The following is a 19,049-nucleotide window of genomic DNA, read 5'->3' as shown; positions in this document are numbered from 1 at the left end:
GGCTAGAGTCGCTTTGAACTTGTGCATCTTCGGAAGCGGAGCTGCGCGGAAAGTTACAAAAAATGTTGTGCACACCGCCACGCGAAACGACGTCGCGCGAACTTCCGCCAACATCGCGATGACGTCATATTTGCCGCACGCACCTATGTTGTTATTGTTCTTGTTATGCAATAAAACATTTTAAAAACTTGCGGACGCGTCGAGTATAAATCAGCCTTGAGCGTGTGTGCGTTAGATACAGTGAAGAAATTTTTTTTTTTATTGTAGAGAGTGTGTTAATTTGTGCAATGATAACCTACCAGCAATTATTATAATTTTTTTAATATATTAGAATGAGTACATTACAATATAAATTTATTAGAACAAGTACATTATTATTTATGAGCTTAAAAACAAGATTCAATAAGAATATTGTACCTAGAGAGGAATGCACAATGTAAACATGAAACATATTCCATTACCTGTATTGTACTGTGGTACAGTTATGGAGGCCCTTCATAATGCAGAGGTCAACCGCCTGCTCTGCCAATAGTTAGAAATGGCACACATACATACTTTTATACTATATATAGTATACAAATTTAAAAGTATCTAAATGTATATATAAAAAAAGTTTTTATTTTTTAAAGTGCTTTATATACTTATGAATGTGAACAGTCTTCCTCTATTCACACTTATTCAGAAATCAGACCCTCAAATTAACTCCTGACATCCACACTGTATTTTCATCCGATCTCACAGTGATGACTTTTATCTTTTAATATTATTTGAATATTTGAAATTCAAATGATACAAAACTCCAACACTCCTTTCTGCAAGACCACCATAAGTGAAGAAAGTAGAATTATTAGATGCAAAATGTGTAGACATAAAAAGTTACGTCAAAATCAAAAGGCTCACCTTCAAAGTGTTTATGAAAATCGTGCCCGCCCTGTTCAAATTTCCCTGTCTTTCTGAAGTTACTGTGAGAAACCGGTATGGAATGGCAAAGCGACTGGCTTGTAGGTTTTTATAGGGCTCTGCTTTGAAGTGCTCTATAAGGAATAAGACCTCCTTAACGCAGTTTGGAGAGAGTGTGAGAGGGAGAAAGAGGAATGATCTTCAGCTGAAAATAACAATCCTGTTTCCCTAACGAGCACATCTCACTCTCTCTCCATCTCCATCTCCATTTCCAAACCTCTCAGTGGAAAACACTGGCCAATTAAACAAGGGAAAAGATGCACACTTGCTGGTTCATCTGACAAAAAAAGGCATTAAAAACACAACGAAAACACAACAAAAAAGCTAAAAGAGTGCAAAGCTGCGAACATTCTGCATATTCAGCTCAGCGTTTTTCCGTCTTGTCTTCTTACATTACTTCCTTGCCTATTTCCTGTTTTCCAGCTCGCGTCTCCCTCCGTTTTTGCACTATATTTGCTGTGACCTGCTTTTCTCCTGCAGCTAACCAGATAACCTGAATAATTACCTCACAAAGAGCTGTGTGTGTGTGTGTGTGTGTGTGTCTTGCTGCTGGTATTCATTGGTGTGATGGTTACTAGGCATGGCACAGCCGTCTTCACTTCCTCTCAGGGCCACCTGCAGGGGTTAAAGTTCATCTGAGGAACTAAAGTGATAAATTGAGGGTGGCCAGTATCTCACTCTTTTCGCTAACATTTTCCCTTAGTTATTTTTAAACGCGTTTCAACACCTGCAGGTCTCTGAGATGGAGTTATTTGAAGCCAAACGGCACAATAAAAGTGATAGGATTTGTCACGCTCCTGGCAACGCAAGCCACAGATTTATTAAAAATTCATGCAAATTAATTAATTTGTAAATTAAGACGCATTAAGAGACAACGGAGGTCAATTTTATGGTCCTGCCAATGAAGTCTGCCACTGGAACATGTAGCGAGACCCTAATTATGCAACAAACAACAGTGTGTGTGCATAATTAGGATATTTCTTCTCGTTCTAGTGCATGTGTGTGTGTGTGTGTGTGTGTGTATACAAGATTATATGAAAATATGAATTAGAGAGAAAGGGAAAAGTTTGTTTGTTCACTAAAACTGCTCCTCCTCTCAAGACGGTTGCCCTATCATGGACTAGGTCACTACTAAGGGCGATTTAAATGTCATGTTTAATGACTAGCTGCTATCACACTGAGCAGAGAGATCACTCAGGGCATTTAGAGGGCAACACACACTACCTGCAATGTTTTCATAACTAGAATTTGTTGGAGCGGCTCCATTTAATAATCATCATATCTGGAGTCTGAAGAAAGCCCTTCAGGTATGATGTCATAATCATGGCTGGTTGAATGTGGAGTTGGATGCCCATTAGCGTAAAACCCTGAGATTTCGTCATCTAAACATAACAAATTAAGCCAATTTAAATTTTGTGATTCAGAAAGCTTTTTTGCTGCTGACTTGCATTCTGCTATCTTTGCAATTTTTGTTTCCTCTCATCATTTTAAGCCAATCACCTGAGCCATTAATGTGTCACATGACTGAACACTCTGGAGCTGCAGGACAATGATATAAAAATACAGACAGATGTTCAACGAGAATGTACACTAACACAAAAGCAACTATTCTGAGCCATGACACCATTTTTAAAAATGAGGGCAGCACTCACCGGTTTCCACATCCTGTGCGAAGAAGTGCAGTCCATCTGTGATTTCGGTGACATAGACGGCTCGGTATTTCGCCACACGTTCCTTCTCCTCTGTGAGCTGAGCCACCTCTTCTTTTGGTTTCTCTTCATAATTGGCCCAGAGCTGTCGATAAACACACATTTTCCACAGTTTAAAACAGGATCTATAATTACCAATACACCACAGCCACATTGCAACCCATTTTACTTTAATAAGTAAATGGGGTTAATTTTGATTTCATGTTCATTTAATCCTATTAACACCTCAGACCGAACAAGATCAGAGCGGTTTAATCCATTGGCATCAGTTTAAACATTGCGTTTGTTGATAATCCCTTCACATTCACATGATGGGTCGGTAACCTATTTACCCACCCTTGAGAAGGTCACAATGACCTCTGCACTTCATGGACGACAGGCGGAATTGGCTAGATCTGAGCAAAGCCACAAGAGAAAGAGGGCAGAGACTCATTAAGACTTGTGGTTGCAAATCACAAATTTGAGAGCGGATTTCAGCAACGTGCCAAAACGAAGGACGAGAAGTTGAAATGTCAAGAAAAGAGCACCCGCGTGCAGTCGAAGCAGTTTGTTTTGCTTACTAAGCACTGAAGGTTGAGTCTATTACGAAATACAAGCATGACAAATTAACAGGCTCTTACGCAATCGCCCCTTACTTCAGTTCGGAGGCTTTATTAGCAAATGATGTTCATCAGCTATTGAAGTGTTCTCACGGAGAGCAGGAGGCAGCTAATTACAAACCAGACTTCTATATGCGCTTCCTCACGGTGCTGGTTTTAGCTAATTATGTCCACCAGGACTGCAAGGCCGACATTTACAGGCCAATCTCACCACCAGATTGGGAATTACCATATATGTATGTAAAAATACAGCTGGTGACATGCAGTAAGCCTTGAAAACCCAGCCACCAAATGATAAACTACAGGGTTAAACTACCCAATTACATCTGATTATTTCCCCCGAGGAGTGACAAAAACAAGGGAACATGGAGGAAAATTATTCCTTGGGGAAAACAGCAGGGTTAATGAAGATTTAAACATGCCATGCTCTGCAAACCACTCCACAGCAAGGGTGCTAGTCTAACCCCACTATCCACAATGCCCTGGCACAGTAACACAAAGTTATTATCAAACCTGGAGGACCAATCACAGTCACCCAGATTTGTGTGTCAACATTTGTTACAGTGCCGACAGTCAATGCCATTTCTGGCACCACTGCGGCCACGTGACCTCTGACATGCGACGTAGAGGCAAGGGCATTTGAGACACGCGTGAACGGGCGAACATATGCAAAAACCCACTCGCACGTATCCTCCACTGCAAAAGCACAAAAGCAGCCACAAACACACACAATGACTCAAAGAGACACACTGCACCCTGGGCAAATGACCTTCTGTGAGCAACCAACCATTCTTGTTTGTTCCACATGAGTGCAGGTATATGACTGCTGCTGGGCGGGGTCATGAAGAGAAAGCATTTGTGATGTATTCTGTCATTGAGCTGCCTGTGGCCTAAATCCATAGCAATAAGCCACAAAAAACAAGTGTGACAGAGTGCGAGAAGGAACGAGTGAAACGACAGCTTTGTTGCACGCTAACCACAATCCTCAAATTACAAAAAAACACATTGGCAGACATCTACAGAAGCAGAAACATGAGCATCTAACATGGGCTAATGAGAGACTCTGATTGGATGAGCCTGTTAGAAACCATGGAAAAATTCTGAAAAACACACAGTGCCCATAGAGGATACAGATGATACATTTATATTTATTCAAGTCACTGTAATGTCAACAGTAACCAAGAGTTCACAGTACCATAGTGAATGTGTAAATGTTAAAGAAATGTTATCAATTGTAAAAGTCAAATAATTTAATAATTAAAAAAATAATTTATGCATTTAGCAGACGCTTTTATCCAAAGCGACTTACAGTGCATTCAGAGTAGGGCTGTGCGATATTGAAGAATGCGATATGCGATACCTTGTTAAAAAATGCGATATTCGATATGCGATACGATATTGCTTAAAGTGTGTAAAATCTATTTCAATTATATTTTAAAATATTGAAAAATTATATAACAAATTTGTTTCACATTCTTTCTTGGAAAAGAAAGAATCACTACAACGTCTGCAAATGACCAGCAGTGTTTTAGCATTACATAAAAAGATATGTCACAATTTAGAAAATGTAATTTTAACATCAGTGTGAACATACAAACAAAAAAAATTAATGACACTAATTTTATATCATTGTAACTTTGCTTTCCATACACTAAGTACTTCTTCATATACCACAGCAAAAACTATAATCTGAGAAAGTTCAGACAAAGGCAAGTGAACAGTCAGTAAAAAAAAAGAAAGAAAAAAAAGAAATACACAATTTACCAGCATAGATAATATACACAGTAGTATTCAGGTACAGAAATGTAATAATCAAGTGTAAAATAACACTGCATAGTGTTCACTGTATGAATTAAACTTAGATTATTCTTTGTTATAGCCGTTTTGTTGTTTGATTAACATTAGTGACATTCAGCAGCACGTATTTATAGGCTGCTGTCCCTTTAAATCTGACTGCATGGATCCAGTATCATGATACACATCCGATTTTTTTCTCAGCTCTTTATATTCATTTAAAACATAACCGACTGCGTTTACGAGAATGATCATGGAGACGGGTACTATTGACATAATTCTGAGTGTATGTGTCTTTTCAAACATGAGGAGGAGGAGATACGAAAGACGAATCAACTCGGTGGTCGCGTGCTGTCTGAAACGCGTCTCTCGTGTGTGTGCGCGCGCTTTGCACGTGTGCGGCAGAACTGAAGAGACGCATTCGCTCAGTTATGTCATTTGTAATGCAAATATGACATTATTTGACCTAACCCTAACCTAACCCTACCCTTACCCCTAACCATAGCCCATAACAAAGACATCTAAAAAAAATGTCATCTTTGCATTAAAAATTGCATAACTGAGTGAATGACACTTAATGACAGTTGTCATAAACATGCATAAAAACCCTTCATATTCATGACACGTGTCATGTCATGATTATGTAGGTGTCATGTCATGATTATGAAGGTGTCATGTCAGTCTTATGCACACCCCTTCAAGTAAAGTGTAACCATAGTTATTAGTAATTGTTTATTGAACATTGGTGTTTTTTTTATTCATAAAATAAACCACTTAAGGTTGTGCGATTTTACCTCAGTGAACAGTCTATGCCATGACCTTGGCTGAAGTCACTGTAATGCATGCTATCGAGTGGTTTATTGCTGTATTAGTAGTATCAGTCATTGTAAGCAGCAGTTTATTTGTCAATAGTATATTAGTGTATATTAATATATTAGTACAATTAGCCTGTTGTGTTGAGCACTCAAGGAGAGGTCAGACTTCTCTTCAGGGACTAAAGATACAGCAGAGTTACATTCATAAAAACTGCCTCTCTCACACACTGAGTTCTGGGAAGGGGGCCGTTCCAAACGCTGATGAAAGGTGACAGCGTGTCAATTCCAATAGAGTGTGTTCCACCCAGTGAGAGCGAATCCCCATCAACACCCAGTGCGCATACATGAACAAACACACAGGGCCCAAGGGAAAGAAGCAAACGTATAGTCCCAGTTCATACCGGAACACACTGAACTTTACCTGCCAAATGAATCGACATCCAAGAGAGTTATATGCATCAAACACTACAGTGAGCCAGGGAGAAGAACTACAATACCCATAAGTCACTGCACCCGAGGCAGGCAACCAGGCTGTCTTTTTTCGGCTAACAGAAAGTAAAGTAAAACTTGGCCTAATTGAGCTTTTTTTAATAAGGGCTTTTATTTTGTCACATAGTCATTGTAGTGTATCAGACCGAATCAGACAATTTAAGATTCGATCAAGAACATGGTTGAAACACGAGGAGCCAAATTCCACAGAAAGGCCCAAGGCAACAGGATGTTCGTAAATCAGATCCTGGTGCCACGAGTCTGAAGCAAGCCTAACCAACCAACTCTTTCACAGAACAGCTTGCAACATTAACACAAAAGAACAACTCAGGAAGGAGATTGTCAAATTTGGGGCAAGTAACCAAGATTAATGGTCAAAGACACAGCATATCATGACCATCACATGAGGAAAATCATTAGCAGAAACTGCGTTGGGTGGTTTCCCCCACCTAGAAGACAAAGACCAGACTCAGATTCCTTATGAAACCTTTTAACCTATGGTCTTCACAGAACATGTCCTTATGTTCACAGAATGGCACAGAAACTGTCTTTTACAGATGTAGATGCACCAAAATGAACTCAAAAATACTTATAAACGAATATCAGTCTATTGCTTAACTCCATATCATGTATGTAACCCACACATTTGACTATCATGTTCTAATCACTTATTGTGTATGTCTTTTTAATAACTATTGAATAGCTTAAGGGTTCATATTCATGTTTAGTATGTGTGTGTTTGAATCTTCTTGCTTGAAACGTTTCTTCCAATCAATTCTTTGTCAAATGTATCATATTCTTGTTGTAGAAATCATGTCCAAAATGATACTCTGCAAGAGCAGGAAAAATCGGACCATGTGACTGATAAGATAACGTGTGATTTATGTATTGGGAGGAGAAATATACAACACCCTGAGCTAAGACATTGTCTAATTGGGCAATTTAAAAATTTGGGGTGTGTCCAAAAGCCCAGTTTAAATACTCAGGACACCATCAAATTATGCTTTTTAGCTTTTAGCTTCAAGTCATCACTTTTAGCCATGCGGCTTTTAGGTTTTTTTCCTTGCCTTTTTGCTACCGCTTTTTGACGCTGCTTTTTAGCACTCTTTGAGCATGCTCCTTATTTAAACTGAGCTGGATGATGACATCACTGAATTCAATGATGAACTGTCTTTAACTGAAAAATTGGTGTTTACTATTGTCATTTTGCATTATTGACACTATTTTCCTAATTAATGCGGTTCAGTTGCTTTGTCACAATCTGTATTGTTAAAAGCGCTATATAAATAAAGGTGACTTGACTTGACTTGACTATTTACAATAAATACATTTTTTTTTTCCATTTAGAAAAAAACAACAACAAAAAACAATAGTGCCATGATGTGATAATGGCATGTTGAGAGACACTCAACCACGTCCTGAAGTGGCTATTTGTATTAGCATAATATAAAATAAATCAATCAATCAATTAAATAATTAAACAAATAAATAAGTGCAAGTATTTAGAGCATCTTCCAGAATAAAAGGATTGCATTGGATTAATTTCCAGTGTCACTCCTTTAAAGTGCAATGCCCCATTTATCAACATCAGAGTGCACAGCTTTTACACACTGCCTTAAAACAATGTGTATTTTGAAAAGCACTATACAAAATACAAAAATTGTAATGCTTAAATATATACTGCTTAAATATATACATAAAAGCAGATGGAATGCAATCATATTCTGCTCGCAACTAAAACGTGAAGCCAGTTAGCATGCATGGCAATGCACACCCTTAAAGGACTGGGGGAAGAAGAAGAGCGAGAGCGAGAGCGAGAGAGAGAGAGAGAGAGAGAGAGAGCGAGTGAAAAAGTAAATCAGTGTGAAAAGATCCATGATTGACAACATCACTAAGCCTTATTCTTTTGAACTCCTCCTGACTGACATCTGACAGCTACAACCTCTGACCCCGGCACACGGTCGCATCTAAGCAGGACATGGGATCCAGCCACAGTAAATGACAGAAATGTTTCGCTATTGTGCATGCTAATAAGACCTATAAGGGTGAAGCCAAGTACTAATGGGGTAGCGCACCAATGTACTGTAGAATGGGAGGTATTAAACACATTTACACTGCAAATGCATTTTCAATGATCACGTCATATGACCAGACATTCATTGGCCAATAAGAAATTTTAAAATGGCATGTCCAGTAATGCATTCTGAAATCTAATCAGCTTTCTAGTAAGCTTTTCTAGTCTGAGGGAGGTATTGGGGAAAAACACCCAGAGCTTCATATGCTTGAAGACGTTAGCATGCCATTCACACTTTCGACTTCATGTCCATATGTAGCTGTATTAACATGTCTGAATGCTTCTAAGTGCCTGAGCAATTCCACATCAATCGCGAGGCATTAAAACGAGAACTACCAGTGACAGCTTACACATATTTTCCAGGTAAACACGTGTCTGCTTAATGAGAAAAACAACAACATGTTTCATGCTAATATGACTGTAAAGCACCATTACACTAGACACAAGAAAAAAAACAACACTCTGGGATTTCACTGTCACACTTTTTCTGATTTAAATGGACTCAAACACACGGGTCCATACAGTGACAAAGGACAGACCGACCATCCATCACATGTCCCAAAGTCCACATCAATCTACTCAGGGATGCTGACAAACACATCAACTAAGTGACCTACACTGTCAGCATCCACTTAACCTGCAAACACTGAGCTGGCGCTATAAACTCACTTAGCATAATCACACACTCGGTCGTACACTCATCTGTAAACACGCAGAAAAATGTAAGCTGGATAAATCCAGCGTTTTCTGACCCAACCAACATAGGATGGGGTGATGTTGGGTGAAACAGAGGGGAGGGGTATGTGGAGCAGAGGTGGACGTAGAGTCTTGGACGTGGTTACTTAACGGATAAATTTATGCATTAAAAGTGCCCAGGTGGCATGGCACTTTGGGAATCAACAGCTGCAAGATGTCAGCATGCAGGGAGCTTCTCTTCAGCCTCATATCACCGACAGCAGCTGTTCGGATGCAGTGGCGGTTGTGCGGCTTATACCGCGGCTTACACTGCTAATGTCACCGCCCTCCTGTCAGCCGTTACAAACTCCCACCAGCCTGAAATTCCTGTATGGTAAAGGTAAGAAATCACCAGAAACTCTGGCCCTGGTTGCAGCAGCGTTGGTGTCAGAATGCTTAAACATGTGCTAAGCGGTTTAATGCATCAACATCAGAGTGCACAGCTTTTACACACTGCCTTAAAACAATGTGTATTTTGAAAAGCACTATACAAAATACAAAAATTGTAATGCTTAAATATATACTGCTTAAATATATACATAAAAGCAGATGGAATGCAATCATATTCTGCTCGCAACTAAAACGTGAAGCCAGTTAGCATGCATGGCAATGCACACCCTTAAAGGACTGGGGGAAGAAGAAGAGCGAGAGCGAGAGCGAGAGAGAGAGAGAGAGAGAGAGAGAGAGAGCGAGTGAAAAAGTAAATCAGTGTGAAAAGATCCATGATTGACAACATCACTAAGCCTTATTCTTTTGAACTCCTCCTGACTGACATCTGACAGCTACAACCTCTGACCCCGGCACACGGTCGCATCTAAGCAGGACATGGGATCCAGCCACAGTAAATGACAGAAATGTTTCGCTATTGTGCATGCTAATAAGACCTATAAGGGTGAAGCCAAGTACTAATGGGGTAGCGCACCAATGTACTGTAGAATGGGAGGTATTAAACACATTTACACTGCAAATGCATTTTCAATGATCACGTCATATGACCAGACATTCATTGGCCAATAAGAAATTTTAAAATGGCATGTCCAGTAATGCATTCTGAAATCTAATCAGCTTTCTAGTAAGCTTTTCTAGTCTGAGGGAGGTATTGGGGAAAAACACCCAGAGCTTCATATGCTTGAAGACGTTAGCATGCCATTCACACTTTCGACTTCATGTCCATATGTAGCTGTATTAACATGTCTGAATGCTTCTAAGTGCCTGAGCAATTCCACATCAATCGCGAGGCATTAAAACGAGAACTAACAGTGACAGCTTACACATATTTTCCAGGTAAACACGTGTCTGCTTAATGAGAAAAACAACAACATGTTTCATGCTAATATGACTGTAAAGCACCATTACACTAGACACAAGAAAAAAAACAACACTCTGGGATTTCACTGTCACACTTTTTCTGATTTAAATGGACTCAAACACACGGGTCCATACAGTGACAAAGGACAGACCGACCATCCATCACATGTCCCAAAGTCCACATCAATCTACTCAGGGATGCTGACAAACACATCAACTAAGTGACCTACACTGTCAGCATCCACTTAACCTGCAAACACTGAGCTGGCGCTATAAACTCACTTAGCATAATCACACACTCGGTCGTACACTCATCTGTAAACACGCAGAAAAATGTAAGCTGGATAAATCCAGCGTTTTCTGACCCAACCAACATAGGATGGGGTGATGTTGGGTGAAACAGAGGGGAGGGGTATGTGGAGCAGAGGTGGACGTAGAGTCTTGGACGTGGTTACTTAACGGATAAATTTATGCATTAAAAGTGCCCAGGTGGCATGGCACTTTGGGAATCAACAGCTGCAAGATGTCAGCATGCAGGGAGCTTCTCTTCAGCCTCATATCACCGACAGCAGCTGTTCGGATGCAGTGGCGGTTGTGCGGCTTATACCGCGGCTTACACTGCTAATGTCACCGCCCTCCTGTCAGCCGTTACAAACTCCCACCAGCCTGAAATTCCTGTACGGTAAAGGTAAGAAATCACCAGAAACTCTGGCCCTGGTTGCAGCAGCGTTGGTGTCAGAATGCTTAAACATGTGCTAAGCGGTTTAATGCCATTTCTGTGGGAAGTAGCTATGGAAATGAAGCCTGTTTGAGCAAAAAAGCCAGCCTGGTTCTGAGGGGGTCTGGCATGCATGTCGCGGCTCCCCACCCGCACAGATGATGCCCTCAGGGAAACACGGCAACATATGGGCCTTACACAACACTCAGACTTTCTGTTCCAATGCTGACTTCACACAGCTATTAGAGGAAGACTGCAAAAAGATGACAATGTTGTTAAAGGAAACATGACGTACGCAAAAAGCATAGTCACCAGAATAATCTGTTTAATTAAACACCAAAAAGCTGACTTAAAGTTGAAAGGGTTTTGAAAGGGTTTCAGCACACTGAATTGCACCTGTAAATTCATCCTCCTTCAAAATTGGGATGTAATTGTAGTAGCAACAGGAAATTTTGTTACTATTGTGATGCATATGAGTATAATGGATTAATGAAAAGATGAAAATACAGGATGGGACTTGGTTCTATTCATCAGTTGTTTAGATTGAAGGCAGATCTGAATGCAAGTTTGCAGTCGATAGTAAGAGGCGGGTTTAAGCAGACTAAATGATTGGAGCATACATAACGAGTAAAGTATATCGTTTCACTGGAAGATTGAGTTTACGAGGTCAAAATAAATAAAATAAATGAAACATGCATGGATGAATTGTTCACAATATAATCAAAAACTTTAATTAGAAAAGAGATAAGGTGAATTACCATTTCATACCAACTAGCAAGTGTATTAAAGCTACAATACAGCTGTTTAACAACTATTCTGCCTGTACTTACATGCAAAAAAATTTTTCCAATGCAAGGAAAATGTATTCAAAGAATCGAATGCACTGGAGGAGTTCTAATATTCCATTCTGAACAAACCTCCTGATGTTTGTACAAAGCTGAGGAAAAGAAAAAATAAAAGCCCTCTAAATCAGTATTCATTTGCCGTAAAGACTAGAAGCAGAGCTATTTAAAGCGGCTTATTTCCAGCTATCCTGCCTACCTGCTGTCTGCCCACACTTCACCGCATGAAACAACCACATGCGACATATGTTTTAATCAGACTCAGTCATGACAGAGGGCTTCCGGGAAGGACGTGAAATTCAAGTGAAGTCTACTTCACACAAATCCATTTATCAAATAAACTGATAATTGCGTAATGCGTTTCTTTCTGCAAAGGAACCAGCACACACAAACGTGTGCATATTAAAAGCAAAATAATCAAGTTTATTTAACCCAACATGTCTTGATGCCGGGTTGTCATGGCTACTGTTTATCTCTTGAAAAGCAGAATATTCCACCTCTTGCAGCTTTGCTCATCGACTCGCTTGCATCTGACAAACATGGGCGTTACACACAGAGATGCTGAGGAGCCAGATAGTAAAAAGGAGGAAAGATGACAAAGAGAGTAAAATTGGACTGACATTGACAGCCGCTCTTCAGGGGGACACATACATCCTGAAGGAGGTCTGGTAGCCCACTAAAACCAGTCACATCCCACACACATACACTCAAACAACATGGCTGGCTGCAAGCCCATGGTACAAATGAGAGAGAGAGAGAGAGAGAGAGAGAGAGAGAGAGAGGGAATACTGAGAAAAGGGAGTTGCATGCTGAGAGAGAGAAAGAGAAGCGCATGAGAGAAAGATGAAAAGAGGAAGTGAAGCCTGAGTACGTGTTTACATAACAGTGTGACTCCTTCAGGGCAGACAAAATGCCTGTCTGTTTGAGTAAAGAGAAAGTAATCAATCTAGAACTCTGCATTCAAAAGGAAAAGTGCACGTTAAAGAAAGAGTTAAACCAAAAATGAAAATTGGTATCATTTATTTACCTGCATGTCATACCAAACCTGTATGACTTTATTGCAAGGATCACAAAAGTTGATATTTTTAATTATTCAGGCTTCAAAAATGACAAAAAGCACCTTAAAAGTATCACAGAAGTGGCCCATATAACTCATGCACGATATTTTAAGTCTTCTGAAGTTGCCCAACGGATTTGTGCAAGAAAAGTAGCAAAATTAAGCCGTTATTCATTGAAAAACTTCACATGGTGATTCATTTTAGAACTGTAGCAATTCATTTTTCAGAATACTTGCGTAGTGATTCATTTTAAAGTAAGATCATCTGTAACGCGAGCCAGACTGTGTCTGTGTGTGAATGAGAAACCCGAGACAAACGCAGTGTTAAAATGCTAATTGAATGTGTGCTGGAGGTCAAAGGTCAAGCAGACACTGCATTCAAACCCGAGGCTCTCTGATGGTGTGGATGTGTAGTTTTGTAGGCACACGGTTCAGGCCGACGGGAATCTGGATGTGGCCGGTTCTGTTTAAGTGCAGAAGGGCTTTAAATGGGTCACATTACGTGCTGGAGTTTCCATGCAGCGCTCCCAAAAGGAGCATGTTTGATTGAATTAAAACCAGCCGGGCCATGCTGCCTTCAAATCAAGCCCAGAGCTCTGAGCACCGGTCGTCACACACACACACACACACACACACACACACACACACACACACACACACACACACACACACACACAGACAGAGTGTGTGGATCTCAGAGCAAGTGACTTTTAGATCTAAATACTGCTGAATTTAAAGGACAAGTAGACAGTTTATGTATTCCTTTACTGTCATATCCCCAGGCTGCAGAGACAGAGGGACTCGATTTACTACAATATTAGAATATACTGTCACCAATAGTGCAAATGAAAAGAATATTTTTGGAACCTTCAGGAAAAATAATTCAAGACAAATCAGAGGTAGAAATCAGGAATGGGGAACCTGGCTTACTACCTATTTTTCTATATCAATCCACCCACGCACCTATCCAATCATCCACCCAACCATCATCTTGTCCAGTCCATCCATCAACCCTTCACCTATTCATCTTATCTGTCCACCCATCTATCCATCCATCCATCCTTCCACCTACCTATCTGTCCATTCAGCCATCCAGACACCGAATTTCCGTATTTAAATTAAAACTGAAAACATGAATGTGCATATAAGACTTTTATTTGTACCATTGTTTAATGCAGCTCTAAACTCCATGCTCTCCACCTCCACTTCCACCTAGGAGAAAGAGAGAGAGACGAGGCAAGAGTTAATGTACTGTATCTGGGATTAGCTGAGATTCGATTACTGTGGCTTTGTCTTAAATAGACCGATCACTGGAGGAGACTGAGCTATCTATTGATTGCCCAGACGGCTCGTTCTTCAGGCAACTCGGGGGGCCTTCAACATACCCCCACTCATCTCATACACACACACTTCCTGTCACTGACATCACTGCTAGGCATGTCTTTCTTGCACAATTAAACATGAGGTCGAGATTCAGCCTGGCGCTAACTTTAGCCTGACATTCTCAATTAAAGCGGTGACAACAGGGAACACGCACCACTAATATATTACATTTGTCTCCGAGCACTGAGGCTGTTTATTGGCCAGTGATCAAAGACGGCAGGCAAGGACAAAAAAAAGTGCATTTCAAAGAAAGACAGGATGACAGAGAGAAAGAAAAGGGGGGGAGGGACAGTGAGTCACTTAAAATATTAACCCATTACTAATGGAAAATAAGGTAGGATGAATTATCTAACTGCTTCTTAACACACAAAACAGAGAAGGGAAATTACACACTGTATGACGCATCAAGGTTTTAGAGAAGTCTTTGTACAACAGAAAATTTAAAAGCTCTAATCAAAGCAATCTAATGACAATGTCTTATTAATTAAGATGATTATAGGGAACTCTAATGCTTAAACTTGATTTTTACATTTTCTGAAGAAAATTATGCTAGGGTCTTGTGAGTGGTTGCCAAGGAGTTACAATGCAGTTGCTGGTGTATTCAGAATGCTTTCTTTAGAATAACTATTAAATTGTTGCCAAGTGTTGCTTGGTGGTTGCTAGGGTGTCTGATTTTTTTTTTGTGTGCATGTGTGTGTGTGTGTGTGTGTGTATATGCAATTGTTATGGTGTTTGAGATGTTTTCATTGTGTTGCCATGCCATTGCTATGGTATTTTTTGTGGTTTCTAAGCATTGCTAGGAGTAAGTTGCTATGTAAGATATCCTGATCCTTAGATATGGTTCAGGTTCTTCAGTGTAAGCCTATGGGATTTTTCACAATTTTATCGCCCAATCCAATCGCATACATCTTATCAAGCATCACAAATTGAAGTACCCTTCATGTCATGTTGCACAAACGGTTCGGGTGACTTGATGCACCAAATCTGAATACTAAAAGTTACAGGCTGCCTTAGCAAGCACCACTTAGAACTTGCTCCATCAAATCTTCTGTCTTAACAATCAGATCTATCAGCAAAGCAACATCCACACTGTGCAAGTGAAATGGCTTTGTGAAAAACAGCAGGTGTTGTGAAAAGACACTCCAAGAGTCAAACGATTAAGAGTGCGGTTGTTCAGCCAGGAAGCCCCTTGGGAAATCTGCTGGGAATTACTTTGGAGGCAGAGGCTGCACACGCAGGGAGAGTAAACGCTTTTTAATGAGGGCATAATCGGCACTTTGATTAAACAAGAATGACAACCGACCTCACATTATGGGGACAAACAACTACCCTCCCACTCCGGCCCCGCTTGGCGGCAAACTAATGCTCTACACGCAGAAGGTAATGGCTCCGGCCAGGTTCACTCTCAGAATGTTCCGGTAATCTGGGTTGGCCTTAGCCAGAGGGCTAAATGTATTAGGTCTCGCACAACCAGCTTTATGCACCCCATGTACTTTGCTGTTGGAACACAGGGCAAAGAGTTCATCAAAGTGAACCAGCCTACTAAACAGGTTTTCATTAGTAATAATCTGATGTCAAACCAGAATTTTGTTTAATTAAATGATGCTAGTTTGATGTGGCTGCCAGGGTGTTGCTCAGCAGTTGCTAAGGTGCTTGGGGTGGTTTTAGCTCGTTTGCGAGGTTAAGAACATGTGTTTTTGGTGGCTGCTAAGTGGATGTTTAATGTCATTGGTATTTAACGGTGGGTGCTTTTGACAGCATGTCCATAATGTACATGCTTTACCTCCTATTTCAGACACTAAATTTTATATACAGTTTCGCAGAAGGTGAGTGTCTCAGATACAGATCATAGACTGGGTGGCTTCTCTGCTAGCCTCCTTCATTATATAATCAAGTCTTTGAGGAAGACAACACTTACATCTAATGTCAGACGAGGGAGTTTTAGATATGCTTTGGCAGCAGATCCTGCAAGATAGTCTACAACTGTCTTTAGTGCATCTGTTCACCTGTCCACCAGCATCTAATGCATCCCTTGCCACTCAACACATCATATGATGCATTATTAGACTTCCTTCCTGACAATGCTCAGAGGCTGAAGCACTGATACTCATGATGTATTTTTTACAATGTAAAAAATGATTTCAGAAAACCATAAATAAATTCAGGGGATGTAAAAAATGTTCAATAAATAAACATGTCAAACACTTACTATAATAAATAACAATAAATACATTTGTTCCAAAAGTATTATATATTGTTTCACTTAGCTGGAGCCTTTTGTGATCTTTACAAGCTGGAAGTTTGTAAAAAGAAACAAAACAGTTGTGATAAATTTCAGCGTTGGCTACTGCTGTGTGTTGTTTTTACCCAATTTTATTAAAATTAGGTAATATTTAATAGCATTTATACAAACGTTGCAATTCTAGGTCTCTGAGGCTTAAGGTTGTTTGTATTAGAAAGATTGAATTAGAGAGAAAAGCATATGGTCTTTATCTTGGCAAATAGATTTAAAATCTCCTGCTTATCCAAATACAAGGTCAAACTCAACGCACTCGCCTGCAATTCGGAGAAACGTTTCATGTAAGCCTTAATAAAGCAATATACAATTACATGAATTTAATCTCAATGACCCCAAATCTCGAAGATTAATATCTTTGCAGTATTCTTTCCCGGCACAACACCATGGCTCATACACAAAGACAACATGGATAAATAGAGAATGCATCAGTGTGATTAGGGAGCAGCAGAAAAGCTTTCCACACAGATCATGTAAGATATATCACAGACAGTATCCAAACACCTCTACTGATGGCTCGAGACTTCGCTCATCCATTGCAGCACATTACCACGTCTGCAGTACTAATTTACCATCGCAAAGTAATGCTGAAGTCCGCCATGCTAAGAGATTGGATGGTTAGTGTGATGTTTGTCATAATTGGCAAGGGATGATAAACCCCACTTGTGTACTCTTAGCAAGCGCAACTATGTGCATTTGGTTACGAGGAATATGGCTGCAGTGGGTCACCAATAAGTAGCACAGGTGCTGGTCATTTAAATGTTTTAAACAAAACAAAAAAAAAGCAATTTGTTCACTATTTGACAAAAATCACACCTCCAAACGTGAGCTATAAAAGTCATGCTGGCCCACATAGGCGATAGACATGACGAGCAGTAATTTTGCAGTATACAACAGTCAAGATGGATATGTATTTGTATTTTAGTGTGAACATGTGAAAAAAAAAAATTTTCCTCAGCAAAATCTTATACAAAATCAATAATGGACCCTGGAGTGAAACTGGGTGTGTGACAGACTGTAGGTGGACGTCTGGGCCACGTGTTTTGCTGGGTGCCCACACTGATCGACGCATTGAACATCTCACCACCACATAGACGCTCATCCCACACAGAAACAGGAAAACACACCAGCACGGTAAGGACAGGCAGAGTCTCAGATAGCCGGACCCAGATGGCTCCCAGCGGAGGTTTCCAGAGCCACTATGGCTCCCTGTGGATGGAGTGTTTGAGCCAACATGGCTCCTGCTGGATCACAAATGGCTTCTGCAAGTGTGAAAAATGCTGCACAGAGGAGAAGCATTAAAACAGAGAGAGATTGATTTCCAGTGCAGCACGCTTTTAGAGGAAAAAATGGGCCCTGCCCACTTCAATTGGGTCATGGTGAAGGATGATATTAACTTTAAGAGCTGATGGTCACAAGAAAGGATGACAACCAAAACAGAGAGATAAATTTGCATTCATTTAAAGCTTCAACCTAGTTAACCTTGCCTGAGAGCATCCCTACCAATGATATACAGATTCCCCAAACAGTAAACACTCCCAGAATAATATACACACTCTCAGGACCCTTCACACTTCCTTCTCTTGCTTTTAATCACTGGAAAGCCCTTCACGGACTTTAAATCTTATTTTATGGCATAGACCAATTACTGAGGGCATCTCTCTAGCTCTGTAACTCAAAGCACAACATGTTGGTGAAGTACAGGAAGGATATCCTGACATGACGGTTACTTTTGAAAACTGATGATATACAGGATAACTTGTGACATTCATTCGCATATGTAAGCATTATACATTCACTATATATATTTGTTTTAATTTAAAAAAATAACACCCTTCTATGAAGAAAGTGTCCTGCTATGGTGATGCTTTAATATTGTAAGTGATGGAAGGGGTTTGACACTAGTGCTGGGCAAAAAGGGTAGAAATTTGCCAAGTGGTATAAGTCTGAGGACAAGATTGAGACAAGTGTCAATAAATATTATTATAAAATTATTCTACAATTAAAACTTTTTTTTTTGGCATTTTAAAATAAAAAATTAATTATTAGAAATAACAATGTATTATTATTATTATTAAACCAGGAAAGTGTCCTGGTTCCCATGAATTTTAGCAATAGCTCTGAATTAATGGTTCGAGTGTTCAGATGAATGATTGATACAGAACCATGATCTAGCTGAAATCAGGAGAGGAGAAATCCAGTGTTGATGTTTATATATATATATATATATATATATATATATATATATATATATATATATAAAAAAGTGT

At 39.9% G+C, this 19,049-nt stretch overlaps 1 protein-coding gene across 1 annotated transcript in view; it reads right to left on the bottom strand.

Annotated features, from left to right (window-relative positions):
* Positions 1-19,049, bottom strand: part of LOC107557288 (staphylococcal nuclease domain-containing protein 1) — a gene marked incomplete at its 3' end in the record, with an annotated part of 160,457 nt that overhangs the window by 23,759 nt on the left and 117,649 nt on the right. Inside the window, exons 13-15 of the mRNA XM_016240653.1 lie at positions 14,264-14,312; positions 13,485-13,582; positions 2,613-2,754 (exon numbers count right to left, since the gene is read on the bottom strand). Coding sequence (XP_016096139.1) covers positions 2,613-2,754; positions 13,485-13,582; positions 14,264-14,312 — 289 coding nt within the window. The remainder of the gene's footprint in view (positions 1-2,612; positions 2,755-13,484; positions 13,583-14,263; positions 14,313-19,049) is intronic.

The sequence above is a fragment of the Sinocyclocheilus grahami genome, unplaced genomic scaffold (genome assembly GCF_001515645.1).
Source record: "Sinocyclocheilus grahami isolate Dianchi unplaced genomic scaffold, SAMN03320097.WGS_v1.1 scaffold597.1, whole genome shotgun sequence".
NCBI classification, from domain to species: domain Eukaryota; kingdom Metazoa; phylum Chordata; class Actinopteri; order Cypriniformes; family Cyprinidae; genus Sinocyclocheilus; species Sinocyclocheilus grahami.
The sequence above is the reverse complement of the archived record's forward strand: the minus strand, read 5'-3'. Positions and strand labels throughout refer to the sequence as shown.